The following is a 24,499-nucleotide window of genomic DNA, read 5'->3' as shown; positions in this document are numbered from 1 at the left end:
CGTGAACTTTCCGGATTTTTTTTTTATTACGTAAAAGTGATATTTTAAGAAAAACGCTGTTCACCTCTACTTTAGAACGTCTGAAGAATACTTACTAATTTTTCGGACCCGAAATAATATGTAGTTTAACCGTGACAGACGTTTTAATTTTCTGGTGTGCATGACACCTCGTGTGTACCATATGAAATTTTTATGCAAGGTGTACAGTGAAGATTAACAAAGTTCGTAAATGATGTTTTAATTTAAATAATTTAAACAGCCACGAAAGGGATCCCGTTAGTTTGTGCACCATCCTTCTATGTATTCCTAAGTCCGTGGGAATAAGTGTCTCCCATCTTTGGGTGATATGGGGGGTATGGAATAAATAAGCTAATCGATTGTAATATTTCCATTCAACACTTATAATTTATTTAGGTATTTAATATTTTTTGATTTAAATATTTCAAATATTTTGATTAAATATTTAAAATAATTTTAACATTTTAAATGAGTAAGAAGATTTGTAAGATCACTGTAAGAAGATTTATTATAAATTGTATACTCGTTTCGGTAGGTAACAATAATAAATGAATTGATATTTACATGGTGACGAAAACCTTATTAACATAATTCGTAAACTTAATCGATATTTAAAAATTGTCGATAAAATATGAAACATTAATTATCTACATCTGGCACAGTGACACCATAGTGCTGCTATCTGCTTCTGAATCGGGAAACTATGCCTGAAATATGACGCACGTATATAGAAGAAACCCACATACGTTATGTATCGAAGCATTTACCCATAATCCAAGCATATGCACTGGCCTTACTGTTCGTGATTTAAATATATTAAAACATATAATATTGAAATAAAGTTTATTATTTTTATAGTTGATCCAGAAATATTCTAATGGTTGATTTTGTAAAGTTATTTACGTAGTTCAACGGTTTCACTACAAGATGGAGCTAATTTTCATTTTCGTTTTAATTTGTGACTTTATGATCGCGAAATTATTGTATAATTTTCGGTGGGTTTTATTATTCAATTTTTAAAAATCCTGGTATCATAATAAGGTGATAATATTTGTATATATATATTGAATTGTATATTTGATTTCAATAATCAAATAAGCAATTATAAATTAAATACTGGAAGGAAGTGAAGTAAATAATATATTCAAACTGTTCAATGTATTTGAATTTTGAATTGTATATACTTTATTTCAATAATATATATATATTATTTAATAATATCAATAATTCAAATAGATCGAATATATATATATATATATAGTTTGAATATTTAAATTAAATGTGAGATTATTATCCTAGTCTAATTTAATGCGTTAGTTTTATGTTTCAGATGGACATCGGCACTATGGATACTATAAAAATAGATAGTCACATTGAAAATCGGAATGAAATTCTTCTTGGATTGAAAAAAATATGTAACAAAAATTCGGGACTGCAAACAACGAATTCAGGTTGCGTAAGAATAATTAAGACACGACCGGTCTTTTAGAAGTGCTAAACTATGTAAACAAGTATAACATTTCTTTTATTAACAAACCTTATTCCCTTTTTATTTTCAACAAGAAAAATATACATCTTTGGAAAGTCGGAAGAGCTGTTCCTTTATTAATAATTAGAATTTCTCTTAATTTTTATGTCTTAGACCCTATTTTCACTTTAAGCAGTTAGAGAATAGAAGCTTTAAGCTAGAGCTAAGCTCTAAAGAAGCTTTAAAGAATACGTTAGAATACTTGTGTAATATCTAGGTACCTTTCATAATATGATTGTAATTATATAATAATTTTCTGTAGCATATAGTAGCGAAATTGAGTTTGTAATCTCTTACGTTAAATAATACGAATTTCAAAAATTACAGAGGAAGATTCCAGCATTTTCGACATTGTTGATTCTCAAGCGTTTCCTGAACATTTATTACATGCAAATAAATGGCTGACTTTGAATTTATCGAAAGACGTAATTCAAGAAAGTGATAGAGTTTCGACCGGTCCCGTAAGTTGTTCCGGCAACGCAAGCAATAATAAAAGGTTTGGAACAACAAAATTTGAGCAACATACAAAACAAGATAACGATCTTCCAAAAGATCTAAGTAGCCTATCCACTTTCTCTTCTCAAAATACACAAAGTTATTTGAAAAACATCTTTAAGACTACTGTAGTCTCAGAAAACTATGTGATATCGGAATCGCAGAGTGAAGGCTCCTTCTGCTCGAACACGGTCAAAGATTCCGAGGGGAGTCAGGAAGCAGGTAACAATAATGCAAGTCAAGAGAAAATAGACGAGGGTTCGTGCAATGGGATCGATTACATCAACAAATTGGTGGGATTAGGATCCTTACCGTCACAGATCGAAACCCACGATCGCAACGATTTATCGCACAATATTACTTCAGAGACAGAAAGAGACATCTCTGCTAATGAAAACGCTTCGAATGTTACATTTCACGAATGCTGTTCGTTGCATCAAAAAAACGTTGATAATTCACGAAAAGATGACGACAAGATATTGCCAGGGTTAAGTATACTTGATATTACACCAATTTCGCAAAAGCTTCATTCTTCTAAACGGGACATTACGCACGATATATTTCAATCTAACGGGGAGAACTGTTTTTCCCGAAACGAAGACGAGAGCGATCTTACAAATTTAGAGATCGATAGCATCACCCGGTACCAGAGATGCAGTCTTGTGGATAATTTAAAATTTTCTACTGTCGTTATGGACGAGGAGGAAGGGATTAACGATAAAACTCAAGAGTTGTGTACGTCTTCGTTCCAACTGTGTGGTGAAAGTATCGAATTGATTCAGATTACTCAGAATGTCACTCAAGACGTAGTATCGTTTCAACAAAATGGACGATGTTTGCAAAATGATAATTCGGTAGAAGATGAGGAACGTATGGATCCTTCTGAAAAAAGGAGAAACTTAGATTTGGAAAATAAAGTAGACGCGCTTCGTAAAAACGAGGGGGAAAGGATTCCTTCCGCGTGGTTGACCTTAATCCTTGATGCTCCCAACACGAATAACATTCCTCTTGAATCGATGAAGGCAACACTTTCGGTTCTACTGGATGAGAAGGTAATAATGCAGTATATGAAAAACAGATGCTGGAAAGATACTATTGAAATGCAGTTAGTGAACGCTATATTAAATTTTTGCAATGTTTTTGAAAGTGAGAATAAAAATAAGGCGTACACGAATGAAATTATTCAGGTGGTTACGAACACGTTAGACAAATGCATTGGAAACACAGAATTGGAAAAGGTAAATTGAATACGATAATAGAATCGTAAAATACAATTTGACACGATAAGTAGTCTATACCTATTCATATTTCATATGTTTGTTAAACTAATTTACAGACAATGACATTTGCAATTTATATTCTTTTATACGTTGAATATTTGAAACTTCCAGTCGAAAAATTATTTTTAAAAGTTTGGTTGGAATTTAACATTTAAGAATTTAACAAGAATTTAACATTTAAGAAAATATTATACATTTATTCAAGAAGTTATTTTTGAGACACGGATTACACGCGCGCGCACTTACAAATCTAGAACTGTTAAATGATTTAAAAAGATGTCATTAAAGTACATTTAATTGGAATTACAAAACATCTTACTTTGTAGTTGATCATTGTTGTTTCTTATTTAAAAAATTAACATTAAAAAGAAAATGTTTCTTATTTACTGAATAAAAGAAATTTCATAAATTTGTTTGAAATTAAAAATTTAACTACGAATTTTAATGTATAATACATTTGTTTGTAATCATTTACGATCACAGAAAAAATCTGCAAGTTTGTATAAAGTTATGATCATAGATGAGAAGATAAATTGTCTAACATAATTTTCAAATAAGAATTTTCAAATATTTTATCGATTCGAAATAGTTATTATCCACTATTCCACAATGAACAGTATTGCAAAGTAAATCGTTTTGTTAATTGATCATTGAATACTGAATAAACAGTATTTGAAAATGTATACATATTAAACTAGAAATTGTTGTATCCTAGGCTACAATATTAATCCATCAAGTAACCATTATTGTGGAATTATGTGCATGTATGGGAGTTTGTATCGAAGTTATAAATTATTTATTAACGAGACTGAAGTCGTACGAAGGTATGTTGACTTCGTTGGCGACTGGCAAAAAAGCGGACGTCCATAACATAGTGAACTCATTGCACATCATCTTTTATTCGTTAAATTTATGTTTGGAGAAATATCGGTTAGTAGTTTCTGGTAAAGATGACAATCATCTCGAAGAGCATGCGGAAAAACAAGCGGATGAAAGCAGACAAATACGAGAAGGTCGGTGGCAAATGATACTGAATGATTTTACTACAATTGCTGTAGAAAGTTTTATTAAATTTACAGAAATGTCGCAAAGATTATTGAATATATTAACACGTAAATAGACAGTGTCATAAATAATAAATGCACACGAAATGTACTGTTCTTACTGCGAGTTGTATTCACGGTTTCATTAAAGCATTAAACATTACAATTTGTGTACAATTAAATTATTCAAGTAGACCGAGATTCTCGACTAATTTCTTGTTTATAAGAGTCATTTCTAAAAATCCTTTTGCGCAAAATTATTACTAAATAATAAATACATTGAATAGAACTTGTTACGATGTATTGTATGATAAATAATGATTTTAAACTGAACGATTTAAAATAAAAGTATCAATTAACAATGAAATACTTCTTATACTTAATATACGAAGAAAATAGAAACGCATACAAATATTAATATTACGTTACATAATTGATGAGATTCGGATCGACTGTAAGTGACGTTAAATAATATCGTTTCTTCTTCAGAGATATTAAAATTCTTCCAATGGCACAACAGTTTTGAATTTTCCGGTATTACGTCGAACACTATATTTATAAACTTATCCAAAGGACAAATGTCTGTGCAACTTGGTATCGTCAAAGGTATAATATCACCTTCCACTCCTGTATAATAATTTATCTGAAACAATAATTGCGTAGTTAGTGCAGTATTCAATTCTAGAACGTTCGTACTACATATATTGTTCATTAATCAATGGAAAGTTACGGGTAAACGTTTCTATTCTTAACTTAGATATTCTTTACATGTGTGTGATATTTTGATATATATATTTCGATTTTTAAAAATACGGTCTATAAAATATACTAAACCATTGTTTACGCTACGAATTAAAAATAGTTGCAACATCGTTTATCGCTATTGAAACAGTTTAGAAAAATGATTATGATTTTCGAAGACGTCTTGCACGTTTAATGGTATTATTAATACATTTATTTACTTTTTTGTTTTTAGATTACTTTTACTACGTGGTATAATTAAATTTTCTCCAGTATTTTTAATTTTCGAAAATGCAAGTGCTAAAATAGATACACAGGATAAAAAAGGTTTTATAGTTGGTACAACTTTGAACATGACAATATATATATATATACATACCTTTATCCCATGATGATCGGTTTCATTGTCATAGTAACTTTCGAAGATCACTGAGGCAGCTTCGTTAGGAATATGCGGTGACCATACGTCAAGAGATTTCAAAATGCCAGCTATATTTCTATCATTACCACTGTATAGCATAAGTTTCCGTTCACTGGATATATTTCCTTGAATATATCCTAAAATATTCCCTAATATTTCCTTGATGAATGTTCCTCCGTTTAGCTTCTTTTGCAGAGGAGTTTGCGAGAGGAGATCGTATTTTAACAACGTAACGTTCAACATTTCTCCATCGGGGAAAATGTCTTTGGCCCAGTACGGGAGAGATTCGTTTAGACTAACCTGTGATTAGACCCGTTGTTATTTTCGGATCAAGAAAAACGTTCAAGTCCAAAATAACACGAAAGAGAACAAATTTAAAGACAAGATGTACGCGCGTCTTACTTTTGTTTCGAAAACCGCGTATAAGAGAGCTATGTCCGATGGATAGAGCATCTTCATTCCAGTATGGTTGGAGACGTAATCGAATAAAGGCTTATGATGCAGTAGTTCTGATTTCACATCATCCGACATCATCAAGCTTTCCATTTCGGACGCAAAACTTGGACAATCTAATCCTAATAATAGAGTGTCCTCGTCGGCGATTGCATAATCTGCAAGCGTTGAACATGAACAGTTTGAGCTGATCTTTTCATTTATCTCACGTTCCATTATGGTATTTGCATCATACATTCGTTATGGCGAATGTTTCGTTAAAGCGAATGCGTTCGCTTTATCATATGAAGTCTAGTTACGAAGCTTACAATAAAATTTCTTAAATATGTAATTTCAACTATTGGGTTGGCAACTAAGTAATTGCCGATTTGTTCAATGAAATAAAAAATTTTTTTACTTGGAATGAAGATTAATCTGTAATGTATTTCCCATTTTGTTCGATGACCTTTTGCCATCTCTCCGACAACTTGAACATTCCACGCTCGTAGAAAGTCTGATCCTTTTCGGCCAAAAACTGAGTTAAGTGAGATTTTACAGCGTCATCATCGTTAAAAGTTTTACCACGATGGGAGTTGTCCAGGGATCGAAATAAGTGGTAATCCGATGGCGCGAGATCAGGGCTATATGGTGGGTGTAACATCAATTCCGAACCAATATCCATCAATTTTTGCCGAGTGGACAAAGACGTGTGCGGCCTAGCATTGTCCTGCTGGAAAATGACACCTTTACAATTGACCAATTCTGGTTGCTTTTCCTTGACCGCTGCATTCAATTTGTCCAGTTGCTAACATTCACGGCCAATAAAAAATAACATAATAATAATAATAATAATTTTATAATATAACAGTTACGGATATCATAAAAATGGGAGTGAGAGACATCTATAATTGAAATCGGCAATTACTTAGTTGCCAACCCAATACATTATACAATTTTGATGTACAGTTTTATATTGGTTTTAGCATTTTGTATGCGTCAAAATCGTAATATAAGGTAAAAATCGTTACTTTCGAAACCGATCTACCCTGCCTACCAAAAGGTATTGGTTGCCAATCGATATCATCGCTCCATTTAGTCAGGTTCGTTGGTGGCCAGAGTCCAGCGTTTACCAACTGCGCCGACAGTATCGACAATGGATATTCTGCAGTTCTCACTTTCATTGTTTCACTTCTGTACTGCATTCCCAAAAATTTGTCGTAAACGTTGCGTATATGTGTTCCTAGATCGTACATGTTGAGTTTGCCAACCTGTTCAGAAACGTTTGTTAGTCGTGTAATAAATTTTGTACCTTTCTGATTTTTCAACTGAATTCGACACAAACAGTATAATAATGAATAATAGAATAATAATATTAATATTATTATTTTATTTTTATTTTTCTAAATTTTATAATATTGATATTATATAATATATAATATATATAATTATTATTATATAATAATATTATATAATTCTATTATATAATATTCACGAGCTAATAGAAGGCCATCCAGCAGAATGTCGACACATTTAACTGAATCGTTATAATTTAAAGCCAATTTTCAATTATCAGTTCGAAAAAGTTGAGAACTTTTCCAGCAGTCCAATTGTATTAATTTACAGGACTATGAGGATTTTATGTATCTATTTCTCGTGTGCTTATAATATAATCGGACGGTTAACTAGAATTTCGATAGTTATTTAAAAAAAAAAAAGAAAACAAATTTGACCTGTTATAATAATCACAGTCCAAGTAAGTCTAAAAGACATATTGAAAAGCACATATTGTAGATTACTCGATCCGAATTGTTTGATTACTCTTTTCCAATTGCACGGATTAACTTTGAGTATCTCAAACTTCAAACATCCGTGTTTGGTTTACCAACGGATTTCGGTAGAATTAAGTTCATCAGGCAAATGATAACATCTTTTTAATGTAGGTGGTAAAGCGTTATACGGAAGTAAAATGAAACGATTTATTGAAAATCCTTGCAGACTCACGTTGGGCATCTGGAGTGTAGCAAAATTGAAGTAGTCATAAGTAAGTGCAGTTGGAAAACTTGAGTCGTTGCTGTATACCAGAGGAGAAATTGGAGCGTACGTCTTATGGGCAAATATCTGTAAAAAATTGTTGGAAGCATTCTTTTTTTATTTCGTAAGATGACCATTTGTTTTTCACAAGCTTCGTTAATCATCCCGGAAAATTTCAAGTTGTTTTGTGCGTGTACGCGGTATTTGATGTTTGCTTACGATTTGTAATAACTGCAACTCAGGTTTGGCCTTTATCGCAGTTATTAAAATACATAACCAGCATAGCATGCCTGCTTTCATATTCAGTTACGTGGATTTACGCTTCCTTCGATGGTGTATGAAATTCCTGAAAACAAATTAATGTCGTTTAAAATTGCGTTAATTAAGTGACATTAAGTACATTTCTATCATTTGCGATAGTCATTTTCACTGAGGTGGGTGGGGGGGGGGGGATGGTTCCAGTGACGAAAATTTATAAAACATTTCTTTTTTGAACTTCAATGGTTCTATATGTCACGAGAAAAAATGTTTCTTTCTAGAATTGTCACCCTACGATTATAGGGTAGACACAGATCGCTCCAGTCGTTTATAAATAAAATCGCTACATCTATAATTCAGAATTTTATTGGGTTGGCAACTAAGTAATCGCCGATTTGTTCAATGAAATAAAAAATATTTTTTTACTTGGAATGAAGTTTAATCCGTAATGTATTTTCCATTTTGTTCGATGACCTTTTGCCATCTCTCCGACAACTTGAAAATTCCACGCTCGTAAAAAGTCTGATCCTTTTCGGCCAAAAACTGAGTTAAGTGAGATTTTACAGCGTCATCATCGTTAAAAGTTTTACCACGATGGGAGTTGTCCAGGGATCGAAATAAGTGGTAATCCGATGGCGCGAGATCAGGGCTATATGGTGGGTGTAACATCAATTCCCAACCAATATCCATCAATTTTTGCCGAGTGAACAAAGACATGTGCGGCCTAACATTGTCCTGCTGGAAAATGACACCTTTACGATTGACCAATTCTGGTCGCTTTTCCTTGACCGCTGTATTCAATTTGTCCAGTTGCTAACATTCACGGATGATAAAAAATAACATAATAATAAGAATAATAATTTTATAATATAACATTTACGGATATCATAAAAATGGGAATGAGAGACATCTATAATTGAAATCTGCAATTACTTAGTTGCCAACCCAATACATAATACAATTGATACATGAGTCGTTTATTTTGAAAGTGGCATAAGTCACTTTACTGTAATGAAAAGTGGTGATTTTTTAATGTTTATACGAAATTATTTATACCGAGTAAAATATCAGTATCCTGAGATAACAAATACAAGTAAATCTTCTCGAAAGTTAGCATCCATATTGTTAAACGTGTTAAAACGCAAACCCTTAAATATGTATATCGACTTAAAAACAAAGTGCTTATGCCACTTTCGAAATAAACGGCTCACATGAAAGTGAAGGTTCGTCGCAAATATTTCTGCTTACATTAAACTTTTTAAAACGAATAATACAAGCAATGTTGTTGATACAGTTCGGTACAATGGTGGTACACCGAGCAATGTTTTAGTAAATGATTTCGGTGACAGCCTGTGACGTTTTGCTTAGTACAGCATACACAAGAATGGATTTTGTAATGCGTTCACTGAAATGGGAAGAAATCAACAAGAGGTACGTAATATAATTGGTTCGGTTTCTCAGAGATGTCAATCCAACGTATTCGGAAGCATGAAGAAGACTTTGAAGCGGAGCCGCATATACGAGGTAAGCGTTGAGAAGCGTCGAAGGAAAAGTCGACGTATCATCTTCGATCTTGCAAAGTCATAACGTTTTAATGAAACACTTGTAAGTTCACATGATAAAACATAGATTAAACGAGAAAACTCTGGAGCACGTTGTACACAGTTCAAATGAAAACACATCCCATTGTTGCCGGTATAATAGAACATATTCGTGTCAGGTTGCGAACAGATTCAATTAACGTTTATCTTGGACGATAATCTTTATCCTAACTTACCGCTAAAAATACAGTGAACCGACTGTACAGAAAATTGTATCGATGAAGCTTTTACCTGCCTCCTTGTGCTGCACGGTGTGCAACGCGAGGTTTCCTCTGCGATTATACAATTATCCGTAATTGCTCCGTTCCAAACGGAGCACAACAGTTTTCAGACAACGAAAGGAATGCGAGCTACAATAAAAGTGGCGACACTTGTTCCAACTTCACAGAGGACTGCACAACACTGCTTACACTCCTTCGGCCGATGATTGCGATCAGATAAAGCGTCTTTGATGTGTCTCCGCACGTTGGTGCATCGCTCGTGCTTAATTTAATCGGCAACCTTCGCATGAAATCGTCATCTTTATCAGAGGCAGGAATCGACGGTGCTTTGTGTAATACTTGACAATCAGTTCGTTTCCACCAAAGAATCTTTGTAATCAAAGATCGTGGTTCATATAAAATGATTTCTGGAGGCAGCTCCGGTGGAGATTGTTTGGACACGCTGCAGTCTTCGAATCCGCCTCGGGCTTAGGAGCTACGACCTGCTCACAGTAAGATGTCCTGCCGTCACACACTCATATATCATCATTGTTTCTTGCCACTGTGTGTCCCGACCCTTCAAAGTGTAGTGCACATACTGTACAGTTCGCTAACACCGCGTCAAATTCGACCGTCTAATTGTAATAGCTGGAACGCGGATTTTATGCATTTATGATAAAAATCAGAAGATCAAATACAAAACAGTGAAAACATTTGAAGAGTTTGAAGATACTGTTGCATTTTGTTATCAATTCGGTAAAATCGTTAAGCAAAGAAATGATAGTTCACGTAATCCCTGTATCTTGTAGGCACTGTAAACAATTTTTATTCTCTGCATAAAGATCCGCAGTTTATTAATAACTGAACATTGACATTGCAATTCGATCCAATCCGCGACTGGGTCCAAATCGAATGGGCACCGTATTCAAAAGTATACGGTATTTTTAATATACAGTTATTTGCGTTATGTTGGTTAAATATTAGATGAAAAGTCGACCGTGAATGTACATTATCTTTTGTTGTTGGCCGATGTTCCGGACTTGTTCTTTCGTAATCATCGGTGAGTGTGTTCTGTCGATGTCAGAAAAATATGTACAATCGAAACCATTTTCAGGAAAAGATTTTAGAAAAAATTGAATTGCCGTGATTGAAAACTGTTATACAGTAATAGGAACGTTGAAATAGCTACGTTTTCTTCCAGCAGTCATCTTCGTTTATTACGAGATAGTCGGGATTACAACATTAATTATGTTTGGTTTCCAATCGAATTAACTAAATATCATTTAATCAGATTTAATACAGTTATAGACTTGTTTGAAATAGGTCACAGTAAATATGTCGCCATCGCAGAATCCTCGTAATCTAATCACGTCTCACTTTAAAATGTTCTTAGAGGTAGGCTCTAGTCGGTAGTCTAGAGATTTGTAAATAGCACTTACGAAATCATTTTTAATCTTTACGATCTTTGCGGAACGAGAAAGAAATGGAATAATTTGGAAATATTTAATTCCCTATACTTTTACGGACATCTTTCCTTTCATCGACTTCTGTTAATTACATACAGATAGGATTTCGTCTGTAGGTTTAAAATATCTTGAAAGAATTTAATTAATTGAAATTGCAACTTTTTCCCCCTTTTTGCAATATCGATACGCTACGTTATTTTTATATTTTACTATCGTCACTTTACTATCGTCATTTCTTCTAATTTACTTCAAAATTAGTTGGTCCACGGTGCAATGTTTCCTGTTCCTCTATGCGAACAGGAAACTTAATTACATGAAACGATTCCGCGCATATCTTAAGACAAATACGCACACGATTATTTAGTCTAATTATAAACTTTTATCTATTGCCGCTTATCCTGAGCAAGTTTCGATGTTGGAGTTCTAAGATTTATCATGTGTATTATATCGATCATCATCGATGGATCGATATTGATTGCAACATAGGTGTTGTCGGTTTAAATGTAAATTTGAACTGGCGATACGATTAAATAGAAATGTACACATTAGTACCAACTTATGAATTTAAGTTGATATAGTAGTATAAAAAATCGAATCTCATAAAGCTAGCACTTAAACTCTCTGAATGCCAACAAATAATATTATCTAATTACAGTACACAGTGAAACATGATTGTGATCATCTTTCCATCGCAGAAACGTTTGTTCATTTAAGAATACTGTACATACGTTGAACGTTGAACCATCGTACAGAATATGAATATAACAAATTACTTGATTACAGAGTATCAAGGTTGAGAAATCGTTTATTCTTTCTTTTTCTTTTTTTCTTTTAGATACTGCAAAATTCCATATCTTACTATGATTCTGTTGCATTCTCATATATTTCTATAAAATACGAAATTACGAATAAGACGTATATAATATTGTTATTATATTGTTATATAATTATTGTTATAATACTATATATATAATATATATATACTATAAAAAAATATACTATAATATATATTATACTATAAAAAAAATATACTACATATTATATAGTATAATAGTATAATATGTAGTATATTTTTTATAGTATAATATACATTATAGTATATATTATAGTATATAATATAATATGTAGTATATTTTTTATAGTATAATATATATTATAGTATTTTTTTTATAGTATATATATTATATATATAGTATTATAACAATAATTATATAACAATATAATAACAATATTATATACGTCTTATTCGTAATTTCGTATTTTATATATATATATATATATATATATATATATATATATATATATATATATATTATATAGTATATAGTATAGTATATAGTATTATAATTATTGTTATAATATTGTTACTTTTGAAGAGTGCGCGAGAATTGAAGTAAGCAGCACACAATAAAATTGATATACAACAGAGTCGTGATAAATTGCCAATTGTTTACAATACCGGATAAAATGTTTGACGTTATGGGGAGTACGGAGCATTCTGAGCAAGAACTAAAGGCAACGTAACACGTTGTAATACCGTGGTAAATGGAGAGTGTCTAGTGCACGTACCGATGCACAATGGCGGATAATTATCCTGCAGATCGTTTTTCCTATCGACAACCCATTTTGAAAGCCGTTTCACGTGTATCGGTTGAATACGCGTCAATAGCCTAACAAGAATCTTATCGTTCTCATGATAATAAGCCCAACCACGTGTCAAGCATGCACCCGATACTTCTTCAGAATATCAAACACAAATTAACATTTTACAGCGTATTCGTACAACAGAATATTACGTGTTTTAGTTATCTTTGCTACGTTTTGACGTCATTCAAAAAATTCATTGATCCAGTTCGTAGAAAGATAACGGTCGTATACATATGCAATGTTGTACGAGGTCCTTACTTGCCACCTACCGAAAAGATACATATAATCGCGTGCATTTTGTATCGTGATTTGTACCGATCGTTCCAATGATTCATTGTAGCATGACACAATATGTACGGCAATATGATGGATAACATGATTCCCATCGAACTTGTTCTAAACAAGATAAGGAACTACATATTTTCACAATGCTCGCTTTAATTAATTTTAGAACATTTCGAAATGTATTCGAACGTCTTTCATACTTTTGATTGAAATTCGAAAATTTAACGTTCGAACACTTTATGGAGATATCGTATTTGTGACAAAATGCTTCACTTTTCGGTGTCGTTATTTGCGATGAAAATACTTGAAATATTTGCATTTGCAACGCAAATAAAGTGCTACATACGACTAGAAAAAATATTAATACCATCTATAGACCCTATAGTGGAGAAATAAAATAATCTAATTAGCAATAACAACACTATCCAACGTGTTCGCTTGATGTTACAAGTTCAAGATAATTAATTTGGACATATACATTTCTTTGCAGAGAAAAAATAGTTTCATTACCGACTAAAATAATCTTTTTTCTTTAGCGTTAAACAGCATCTTTGATACCGACTATACAATTTAATTTGAAATTTTTCTAGTTCATGCATGGCATTGTTGGTTGATGAGTTATTTATTGAGTAGATATACATCATAAAAAAACGTCTGCAAAGTTTCAGAGTTATCGAAGAATTTTCATTTTTTCAAGGCGTAACCATTTTTCATTAATGTAAATGTGTCGTCAAGTAAGACAAGTTTAGCTTAATTATTTCTATGAACTTGTTGATGGTCAAGTTTCAAGCATTTGAAGTTCTAAGAAGTAACAATTCAACGAACATAAAAGGCCGCGCAAATATAAATATATAATATAATAATATAAAAATCATTTGGCCTATAACTGCAAGATGAAATATATTTGTAATAGAAAAATATGTATATAATATATTTTAAATAGAACGTATATGCGTTCATACGTTTCAAATAAAATGCCCTCTACAACAAATAATATCTCGTTCGCTCAATCGTTGTAGTTCATTTCGGTTTTCCAACAACGTTAAATTGAACCAAAAGTGTTTATTTGCTTCCGGAAATCTTTGTTGAAAATTGATGCAACGGCACGTCATTCTCAACAGATGCCGGAATTAAATGATCCCACGGCAATGTCGTACATTATCCGTCAAATAATAATGGTCCCGATAAGACACTTCGTACGGTTGATACGCAGATAAGTTATCAACAAAAGAGGTACATTTAAATGCAAAGTACGTTTTGCTTTCAGCAGATAAAAGTACCTTTTTCGTGTAACGTAGCGGGATATTTTAAACAGTATTATTTTGCTTGTGTTTTGAACCGGTTATTGCTACGGAGCCAATCACGTGAGTGTGGAAATGTATCGTAAATGTTGGTAGACATTACTGGCAGTTGCTTAGTTTCGACATTCTGTCACGCCACGATTCAAGAACGAAGAGGATTCGTATTTCGTGTAAGGCACACTGCGACCACCAATTATTTTCGTTTAACCGATTTCTTTTTCTAATACTTTTAGTTAGTTTTATTTAGTGCTCGGACAGTGTAGATTTTTCAGACCAGCGTAGCTTTTAAAAATAGCGATAATTAAAACACATAGAAACTATCTGGTAACAGAGGCATTTTTACAACAAGGACTTACGTACTGGCAGTTTTAGACGCTGAACTGTAGGAACGCGTTCGTATCGCTTGGCTTTAAACTGCGCCAGAACAATTAAATGTAATAGTTAAATGTTGCGATTAGCGCATTTGTTAATGACTCGTTAAAAGTAATTGTTAACAAATACTGTGTGTACGTTGATCGCATCGATGAAGGTAGTAAATGCATTTCTATTAGATAAATATGTCTTTTAAATTTTAAATAACAGCTTTTTAATAGTTAGGTAAATACATTATACATGTATTACGTAATATACGATATAGTTGTGTGTATGCAGACGTAACGGAGAAGAAGTATAGCAATTCGAAATAATGTCAGAATGACATTTTTCAAAATTAGCTAAATAGGGTGATAATAAGTTGTTATGACAGTTTTTTGGGGAAAATTTAGTACGCCTAACTGAGTTTCACCGGATAAAAATCACGATGTTCCTTCGATTAAGTTGATGTTGAAATTTTTTGCAAGTTAAAAATTATTTGTATTCCTTCGATATTTTAGAGATTGTAATTTCCATCATTTTATATCTTTGCTGCACTTTATAATTATACGTTTATATCCAGAGACAGATTTAGATATAGGTTAAACAGGCTATAACCTAGGGTGGCAGTTTTTTCTTTTTTGGTGGGGGTGGGGAGATTTTTGGGAAAAGTTCCGCTTTAAGATTTTTTACGCACGTTAAAAAATTGTACGACCTTACAACCGATTATTACGTATTCAACAAATAATATTAATTAATTCCTGTATATGTATTATAGTACGTTTCTACTGTACCAATGATTTGGTAGAGACCGATGCTTTGATTTATTATTCTAAAAATTTAAATAATAAATAATATGTGTTTTCATAAAAATACTAAATCTAGCATTTCAAATACTTGCGATCATCCTCCCTCTTGCCTCTTACCCCTTCTCTTTTTATCGCGGGCGGCAATAAAACATATGAGTCTAGGGGAAGCAAAAATATAAATCCGCTTCTGTTTATACCAGTAATTCTTTTGAAATGTAAATGGATCGAACAAGATGTTACTCGCATTGTTTTCATTTCTGGGAATTGTCTGTGTATTTGACACGATTATGGTTCCGATAACGTGTTTAAACAAGATATAAAGGTACCTGAGCAAATTAAAAAAAAGAAGTTGCTGTCATTGATCTTTAACATTAGGTTTACGGACTGCGTCAAAATAACAAATATTATAGTAGAAATCGTCAAAAATCTCAATAAATATATGCTTCGTATTTTTATGAAGCGTTATTAAATACAATACATAGCTGCCTTCGGTGATCTTATATCTAGTATCAATGGTATCGTAAATTTTCCTGGTAATATTTATTCTTCTACGTGATAAATGGCAGAGTTGCGAAGTACCAATCGCTATAAGTTTCTATACCATAACTTATAGACCACTGTTGGTAAAAATGAAATTAAAAACAAGCAAAGCGTAGCATATTTAAAGGTACTAATTTTTAGAAGATCAATTTGAAAACGAGCCATTGTCTCGACCAGTTATACCAGTTAAGTCTACTTGATTAATATCGTTAAGAAAAAAATACTTGATAGAAAAAAATGATAGAATAAAAACATTTCATTCGAAATATATGTTCGCAGCCGCTATAAATGAAGACACGCTCTCTAATCGTTGACTTATTTTCAATTCTCTAAAAAATGTCGTGTCTTGCGTAAGAATCAATGGAAAAACTTATATAACTTCTATACTGCACTTGTCGCAATGATAATTATCACGTGAATAAGTACCACATTATTGGTTGATACCGGAACTGTATTTATGGCGTGTGAAAGACAGGATTTCACACGCGAGTTAATGAAATCTCATTGCATTCTTTTTAATTTATCAGACGCGTTTGCAAAAGAAATGATAAATTTTTTGAAATTCTGAACGAGTTAATCTTAGCTTGGTATAATTTTCTTTCGTCTACAGTGCTTTGCGTTGCCATATCTATGCACATTTGTTAACTACTTTTAATTACTCTTAACAGATACCACGAAGTCTAGTCCGTCTGTCGTTCATGTTAAGATTAATGGCTGAAATGTGAAAGATGGCTACTTGGTGTATCCGGTGATACGTCTATTTAAATGTTAATACCTTGGCCACCGTTATCTAGTGCCATCCGAGTTTATGTAACCGCGAACTTACTTCCGCAAGAACGTAAACGTTTCATATAAATTCTCAGCTTTTATCATCGAATAATCTTGTGCAAGACAAGACTGGCTTGCATATGGCTGCAGATTTTATGGTTTAATAGTTTCTCCAACAACGCCGCTTGTATCTACCTCACCAAGCATGTAAATAACTGCATCCATGCGCCTGTCCTCCATTTTTACGCTCGTTCGTGGACAGGGGCTGTCTATAGCGGCGATTAATTCGTAATCTCGGGGTCTGTTATGTCATAAGAAATTGCTTGCTCGTAAAGATGAAAATGTGGTTATCCACTGAAATTAGAACGGTTGGAATTTACGACATAATGAAATCAATATCATACGATCCTTGTGTAAACTATTTTTTAATTATACCTGCTAATTATAATTCGCTATATTCAACTATATATATATATATATATATATATATATATATATATATATATATATATATATATATATATATAGTTATAATATATAGATTAGAATATATATAATTCGCTTTATTCAACTCTCTCAATTTTTAACGCATTTAATAGAAAATATTTTGCATTCGCTACATTGAGTTCCCAATTTCTATAGACCGTTCGAAGAGAATAAACTTTTTACTAGAATTAGAGAAAAGGACAGTTCATAATCTGTGCGACTAGGATGCTAGATCGAGGAATCCAAAGAACAGTGCGTCTTTCATAATCCAATCTACATGTAATGGTTGTCATCAAGTTGTTTTCTCGAAAATTATTGTTCTAATCAGAGTTTCGTAATTTGTCATTTGTCATCGTTATTAAGCTTTGGATCATGAGCACCGGTAATAAGACATTCGTTGTATCGGTATCGTTAAAATAAAAATTTCTGAAGCCAACGGTGATTGTACTTAATCATAATTAATATTATACATATATGTTCTACGCTCTTTCGTCTGTTTATGTTTGAAACTAAAACTACCGGGCACTAAAAAAAGCGACTAGTTTATATTTCGTTTTAAAAATAAAGATCGCATTTATCGAAACATTGCACAATAATTAGTAAGTTTAGTAAATTAGTGAAAAGAATCCAAGTCGTTTGCTCCAATTTTAAAGAGGTGCCACTGTAGATGTAAATTGAGAATAGCCGTACCGGTGAGCCTAACATCGAAATTCGATGAACAATTGCAGAACATATTTTTCGAATATATGAGCCGTTTATTTTGAAAGTGGCATAAGTCACTTTGTTTTTAAGTCGATATATTTAAGGGTTTGCGTTTTAACACGTTTAAAAATATGGATGCTAACTTTCGAGAAGATTTACTTGTATTTGTTATCTCAGGATACTGATATTTTTCTCAGTATAAATAATTTCGTATAAACATTAAAAAATCACCACTTTTCATTACGGTAAAGTGACTTAAGCCACTTTTAAAATAAATAGTTTAGAAAAACGACTGACATATATTAATTTTGTCCGACGTATTTTACTGAAATGATGTTTTGAAAGGACAGTGATTTACTAAAATTGTTGAATAAATTACATATATAATAATAATTTATACCATGAACATATTTAATATAAAGGTTCGATTTAAGTATTTTTTATTTTAATATTCATAAAATACAAAAATAATTAGTACATTTTGAAACATAAGTGTAAGTAATTTATATGAAAATATATCAGTACAATTTAATTTTCGTCATCAATAGGAGTGATTAAGTCCTCGGAAATCGTGTTTTGTTTCAAATTTTTTAAATAACTGTGGTATATTGGGGACATATAATTAAGCAAGTCCATCATGCCTTTGTATTTTGCTGAAGAAACAGGACGAGATCCAGCGTATAACGGATCCATTTCTATTTGTGAATAACGCCTAGGTCTTCCTCTTTTTGGTGACAAATCCAAAGTTAGAAATTCATCTTTTTCATCTAAAGTTAGTTTATACAACATTTTATAGCCATCTGCTGGCGGGTCTGGAGGTAGCCGCCACATCACTATAATATAATTTACAAAACTGCACTATTCTCTTTCGCACTTATAAAAATAAGTCCAGTGATCACAACTTTTTTAAAAATACTGAAAATAATTCAAAACAATACTTCATATACACTTATCACACGTTTCTATTTCTTTTACACTAAGCCCCGCAATTAATTTCCCGAGTACAGCGACTTACGCCACTTTCAAAATAAACATGTTTGTTATACCGTTAATTAGCAAAACTTCTCTCGACAAATCTCAATAGTTCTCAACTTATCGATTGCAAATTTTTTAAAAAATGAAAAGATACCGTTCAATTGTAATTAGTGTTACCATTAACTCGATTTTTTTGAAAAAGTGACTTATGCTACTTTCAAAATAAACGGCTCATATATAAAAGAAATGATCTCATTTAACCGATTACTGGACTCACGTTCATAAGAGGAAAAATGCATAAAGAGGAAAAGCGTAAAAGTGATCTAATAGGAAACTTCCTTTCACATCCTTTGCAAATTTTTCTCTATTCGTAATTCTTTTATTCGGCATACGTCACAGTTACAGCGGACGCTTTTGTTGGGCCATCGTCGCAGCCTACGTCATAAGCGCAGAATTCCTTAAATGGTTTTCCTTAACCACACAAATGCGTACGATTAAAGACCACGAATTTGGAAACGGGAACTTCCTCGATGCACTAATGGGTGACCAAAATGAAGAAATGTTAGGAAATGATTCAACGAAAGGACATGCTCCTATGACGTGTTACAGTCCTTTAAAATCCCTGTCAGCTACTCGACACCCACAGTACTCCATTTGCATCGGCAATTGTGACTTCAGTATTAATTTACATCGCAGACGTTGCGTCGTCGCTATTTATTTATTTATTTATTTATTTATTTATTTATTTATTTATTTATTTATCTCAAACGTAAGTGAAACATATACTATTTACTTTTTTGTCTCCATCTTCTACCGTGTGGATATTATATTGTAATTACTACAAATTAGCACAGTGGTGATTTTATAAATATATCTGAACATTATAAGTATATATATATATATATATAATATATGTATATACATGTGTATTAGGAAAATTGCTGATAGTTCAATATTTTTTGATTCAGAGTTTTCCAGTAATGATATTTTACTGCTTATAGAAACGAGGTTTTTTCGTCGTTTTAATGTGCACAGACTGTTACAATAGAGTGGAAGTACGGTTTTTATGGGGAATGTGATTTTTGTTAGATAGTAATTACGAAATCATCGTAAAATAGTATACTAAGAAACTAATGCATAAAATGCACGTAAAATGTATATTATAAATTAAAACTGACTCTTTTACTTAACCAGTTAATAACAGGGAAATCTTGTTTTCGAAAACAATATCAATTTAACGTATTTCCTATTTCAGGAAGAATACCAGCAACATGGTTTCGTTCGGTAATAGCAAAACCACCTCGTTGCTTTATACAATCGTTGGTCTGGCAGTATACGCGTCGATCATTCAAGCAGAACTGAGACAAGTGAACGTGGTAAGAACGGCAGTTATTTATGTCTCATTTCTTTTTTGCGCTCAAATATTTTCCTGGAAGGCAAATTACTTGTCTAATTGAAAATTACACGTTGCGCTTTTACCACTTGTTTTTTCCACAGATATTCAGACACGGTGACAGAGCGCCGGATGATACTCCCCTCGAAATGTATCCAAACGATCCCTACATCAATTTCGATTTTTATCCAGAGGGTCGAGGTCAGCTGACTAATGTGAGTAGTTCTACAAACAATGTGTAATTGTCATATACGATTGTCATTATATAATTATTGTTAGTGCACAATTCGATAAAATTATAATAATAAGCTTTATCGACTGAGGAAGAATAGAAGACGGCACAATTTCTTATATAATTTACGAGTAGAATAATTTACGACTGCGATCGTTACGATGCGCGTTGCACGCGTCCCTGTCAAATGTGAACAGGTGTAGTTCGAAAGAGTGGAAAGATGAAACGAATCTATGAATATCGATGATTATTTTCACCCTGTTTGATAGCAATAGATAAAACGTATACATCTATTCTCGTGTTTCTTAAATGACCGTTATCGTTCTATAAATGCTTGTTTTGAAATAATATTATTTTTAATTAATATTATATTATATTATATAATTATATTATTATTATAATTATTATTAATTAATATTAGTAGTAGTTAATATATATTAATAATAATTAATTAATATTATATTATTATTATATAATTATATAATATTATATTAATTATATTGAAATAATATTCGATTGTAATTGATAAATTTCAGCAAGGAAAACTGCGAGAATTCCAACTGGGAAGGGTGCTCAACGAAATGTACTCAGGTTTCTTGGGGGATCTCTATACAGCGCAGTCCGTCTCTGCTCTGAGCTCGGATTATGACAGAACCAAGATGTCCTTGCAACTCGTCCTGGCAGCGCTTTTCCCACCAAACACAGAACAAAAGTGGAACTCACGTTTGAATTGGCAACCGGTTCCCGCGAGATACTTGCTTCGCGTTGAAGACAATATCTTCTTGCCCGACGATTGTCCCGGGTAAGCGTTGAAGAGACTTATTTTTAAATAAATCGCGGAGTCTATGGAGAAGGTCTGCACAAGATCTTTCTATAACGTTCTCCGATTACGTGTTGTCAATGCGAATGCGCGTTTTGTTTGTAGCTATTTGGCAGAATACAACCGAGTCTTGAATTCGACCGAGGGAAGAGCAGCGTTGTCGAAGTACGACGGGTTTATGCAACAATTGACAACATGGACAGGAAAGAACATAAGTACCCCATTGGATATGTACTATCTCTACCATACACTGATGGCCGAATACTCTCGCGGCCTTCCTTTGCCATCGTGGACGCGTTCGATTTTCCCTGATGGCGAATTGAAGAATGCAACTATATTCGCTTATGATATTGGCAGTGCCACACCTACGCTTAAGAAGCTGTACGCGGGTACGGTATCGCTTATATGTTCTTCTTTTTTTTTCATTTCGAATTAAGTCAAATTTCAAGCGTAATATTAACAACTACAAAAGTACAATTTCTCGCATTACTGGCTGCTGTGACGATAGGTTAAAGGTATTATTTATCTCTGTTTCAGGACCGTATCTCCTTCTAGTCACGAGAACCATGCTGAACCTCATTACCGGAACAGCTCAAAATCCGCGAAAGATGTACCTGTACAGTGGACACGAGACTAATATTGCTGCAGTTTTGCACGCGTTGGATGTCTACAAGCCTCACGTTCCTGCATATTCCAGTGCTGTGATAATGGAGCTCCATGAAATAAATGGGGATTTTTACGTCAAGGTATGTGAACGCTATTTCCATGCCGAAATATTAAACATCTCGATAAGTAATCGTTTATGATTTAATTAATTCGAGTTAATAGTTAGAAGCATTACAATCGGAAAACATGCGAGAGAAGTAATTTTTTCCATCTTATCCTTCCATCGCTTCAACACACGTAAGGACCTGAAAGTAATTTTAAAAGAATTTTAATAACACTCGCGTCGATTACGTCTTGCACGTATGCTCACGCGAATCGGTCACACGGACGTAGGATAAAGTATATTTCGGAAAACGATACTATACTTCCTTTCTGTCACTTTCGGATTTCAATTTCCTTCATTTCATCTTTATCTCGCTAATAAATTGTGGTAAAACGATTAATTTAAATTATCTGTTAATGCTCGATTCGCATTTGCAGGTTCTCCATTACTTGGGCATACCGTCTAGAGTTGAAGAGGTTAAATTACCGAACTGCGATATTATGTGTCCTCTGGATATGTATTTGCAAATGACCGAGGACTTGATGCCGACGCAAGAGGAGCTAACGTGCGATAAGGGTACAACGAACATGTCGGAGGAAGTAGATATAATAAGATTCAATACGATAGTCGCATCAAGAATATCTAAGGCAAATACAAACAAAACGAAAAGTTCAAACGTAACATTTTGAGATGACCCTCGTCTCGCTAAACCAAAGAGAAAATGTCTACGGAAATGCTAAATGTAATTTTCTAGTTAAAGCGTGTCTAGCATCTTAATTAATTTTTGCTGCCGCGACAGAAACTTTCTCTGCGACTAGAGATATTTATATAATATATATTTATTTATAAACTTTATGTACGTACTTGTACACGTCAATACATATATGTAAACTTTGAGTTTCTTTTTAATAAATAGTGTCTAAATTATATTGTGCTTTCATATTTATCCCAGTGTCGCAATTTCGATATTCTTTCACGAACATATGGAACATATCTCGTACTTAATATTTACTATGTGTTTCTTCGCATTAATGTGAAATCTAAAGGATAAAATACAAATATGTCAAATCAGATAAATCAGTATTAACAATTTATTTTATTACTAGGGTAGGATTATAAATAGCGTATGTTATTCAAGGGGGTAAAACCTCGAAGACATCTAAGAATTCTGAGCAGACTCATCTGTTAGCAGGCTTTGAAAGGCTTCCGATAAAAATCATGTCGAAAAATTGATGAAATGCAATTACAAATTCCAAACATAATAACGTGACTTCAAAACGATTCTGTGGATCATTTTAAAATAGATTCTCATTGAACTTGAGTTTAAAAGAAAATTCAAGATCATGTCGAAATATGGCTAAAACGCGATCATAAATTCTGAGATAAATGACGACTTTAAGATAATTCATTAAATCAGTTACAAAATGGACGCTCGTGAAGATCTTTTAAAATGAGAATAACAGAGAACTTGGAACACTTGGAGTTATTTTTAAAAGATGAATGTTGTAATAACATTGTTATTTTAAATATATTTATCGATACTCGTATATTTACTACGCTATCAAATGCCATTTCAGCAAATAGTTTCTCCACCAACCTTTGTTTATGAGAAAAGGACTCTGCAATCGATCGTAAAATATCGAGCGACGTAGAATCGAGAAACTACATATGAGCCGTTTATTTTGAAAGTGGCATAAGTCACTTTGTTTTGAAGTCGATATATTTAAGGGTTTGCGTTTTAACACGTTTAAAAATATGGATGCTAACTTTCGAGAAGATTTACTTGTATTTGTTATCTCAGGATACTGATATTTTTCTCAGTATAAATAATTTCGTATAAACATTAAAAAATCACCACTTTTCATTACGGTAAAGTGACTTAAGCCACTTTCAAAATAAATAGTTTAGAAAAATGACTGACATATATTAATTTTGTCCGACGTATTTTACTGAAGTGATGTTTTGAA

At 32.7% G+C, this 24,499-nt stretch overlaps 3 protein-coding genes across 5 annotated transcripts; 2 read left to right on the top strand and 1 right to left on the bottom strand.

Annotated features, from left to right (window-relative positions):
• Positions 1 to 732: 732 nt before the first annotated feature.
• On the top strand, positions 733 to 4,530 carry LOC117218338 (uncharacterized). Its single transcript, XM_076519431.1, has 5 exons — positions 733 to 816; positions 1,349 to 1,469; positions 1,874 to 3,279; positions 4,037 to 4,334; positions 4,380 to 4,530. Exons 1-5 carry the CDS (start codon positions 733 to 735, stop codon positions 4,439 to 4,441), a joined length of 1,971 nt encoding a protein of 656 aa, XP_076375546.1. The 3' UTR covers positions 4,442 to 4,530.
• On the bottom strand, positions 4,371 to 15,154 carry LOC117218339 (venom acid phosphatase Acph-1). 2 transcript variants are annotated; one of them, XM_033466640.2, is made up of 7 exons: positions 15,108 to 15,154; positions 8,209 to 8,335; positions 7,960 to 8,076; positions 7,013 to 7,226; positions 5,929 to 6,137; positions 5,485 to 5,826; positions 4,371 to 5,007 (listed from the first exon to the last, which is right to left on the bottom strand). In XM_033466640.2, exons 2-7 carry the CDS (start codon positions 8,287 to 8,289, stop codon positions 4,744 to 4,746), a joined length of 1,227 nt encoding a protein of 408 aa, XP_033322531.2. In that variant the 5' UTR covers positions 8,290 to 8,335; positions 15,108 to 15,154; the 3' UTR covers positions 4,371 to 4,743. The 2 variants fall into 2 exon arrangements, with proteins under 2 accessions (XP_033322531.2, XP_033322530.2); XM_033466639.2 differs by lacking the exon at positions 15,108 to 15,154 and adding an exon at positions 10,080 to 10,269.
• Acph-1 (venom acid phosphatase) lies at positions 10,426 to 23,459 on the top strand. Of its 2 annotated transcripts, none has more exons than XM_033466643.2 (7): positions 10,426 to 10,560; positions 20,634 to 20,754; positions 20,876 to 20,986; positions 21,540 to 21,805; positions 21,929 to 22,212; positions 22,361 to 22,569; positions 22,970 to 23,459. In XM_033466643.2, exons 2-7 carry the CDS (start codon positions 20,650 to 20,652, stop codon positions 23,219 to 23,221), a joined length of 1,227 nt encoding a protein of 408 aa, XP_033322534.2. In that variant the 5' UTR covers positions 10,426 to 10,560; positions 20,634 to 20,649; the 3' UTR covers positions 23,222 to 23,459. The 2 variants fall into 2 exon arrangements, with proteins under 2 accessions (XP_033322534.2, XP_033322533.2); XM_033466642.2 differs by lacking the exon at positions 10,426 to 10,560 and adding an exon at positions 14,735 to 14,917.
• The last annotated feature ends 1,040 nt before the right edge of the window (positions 23,460 to 24,499 follow it).

The sequence above is a fragment of the Megalopta genalis genome, chromosome 2 (assembly GCF_051020955.1).
Source record: "Megalopta genalis isolate 19385.01 chromosome 2, iyMegGena1_principal, whole genome shotgun sequence".
In the NCBI taxonomy this organism is placed as follows: domain Eukaryota; kingdom Metazoa; phylum Arthropoda; class Insecta; order Hymenoptera; family Halictidae; genus Megalopta; species Megalopta genalis.
The sequence above is the reverse complement of the archived record's forward strand: the minus strand, read 5'-3'. Positions and strand labels throughout refer to the sequence as shown.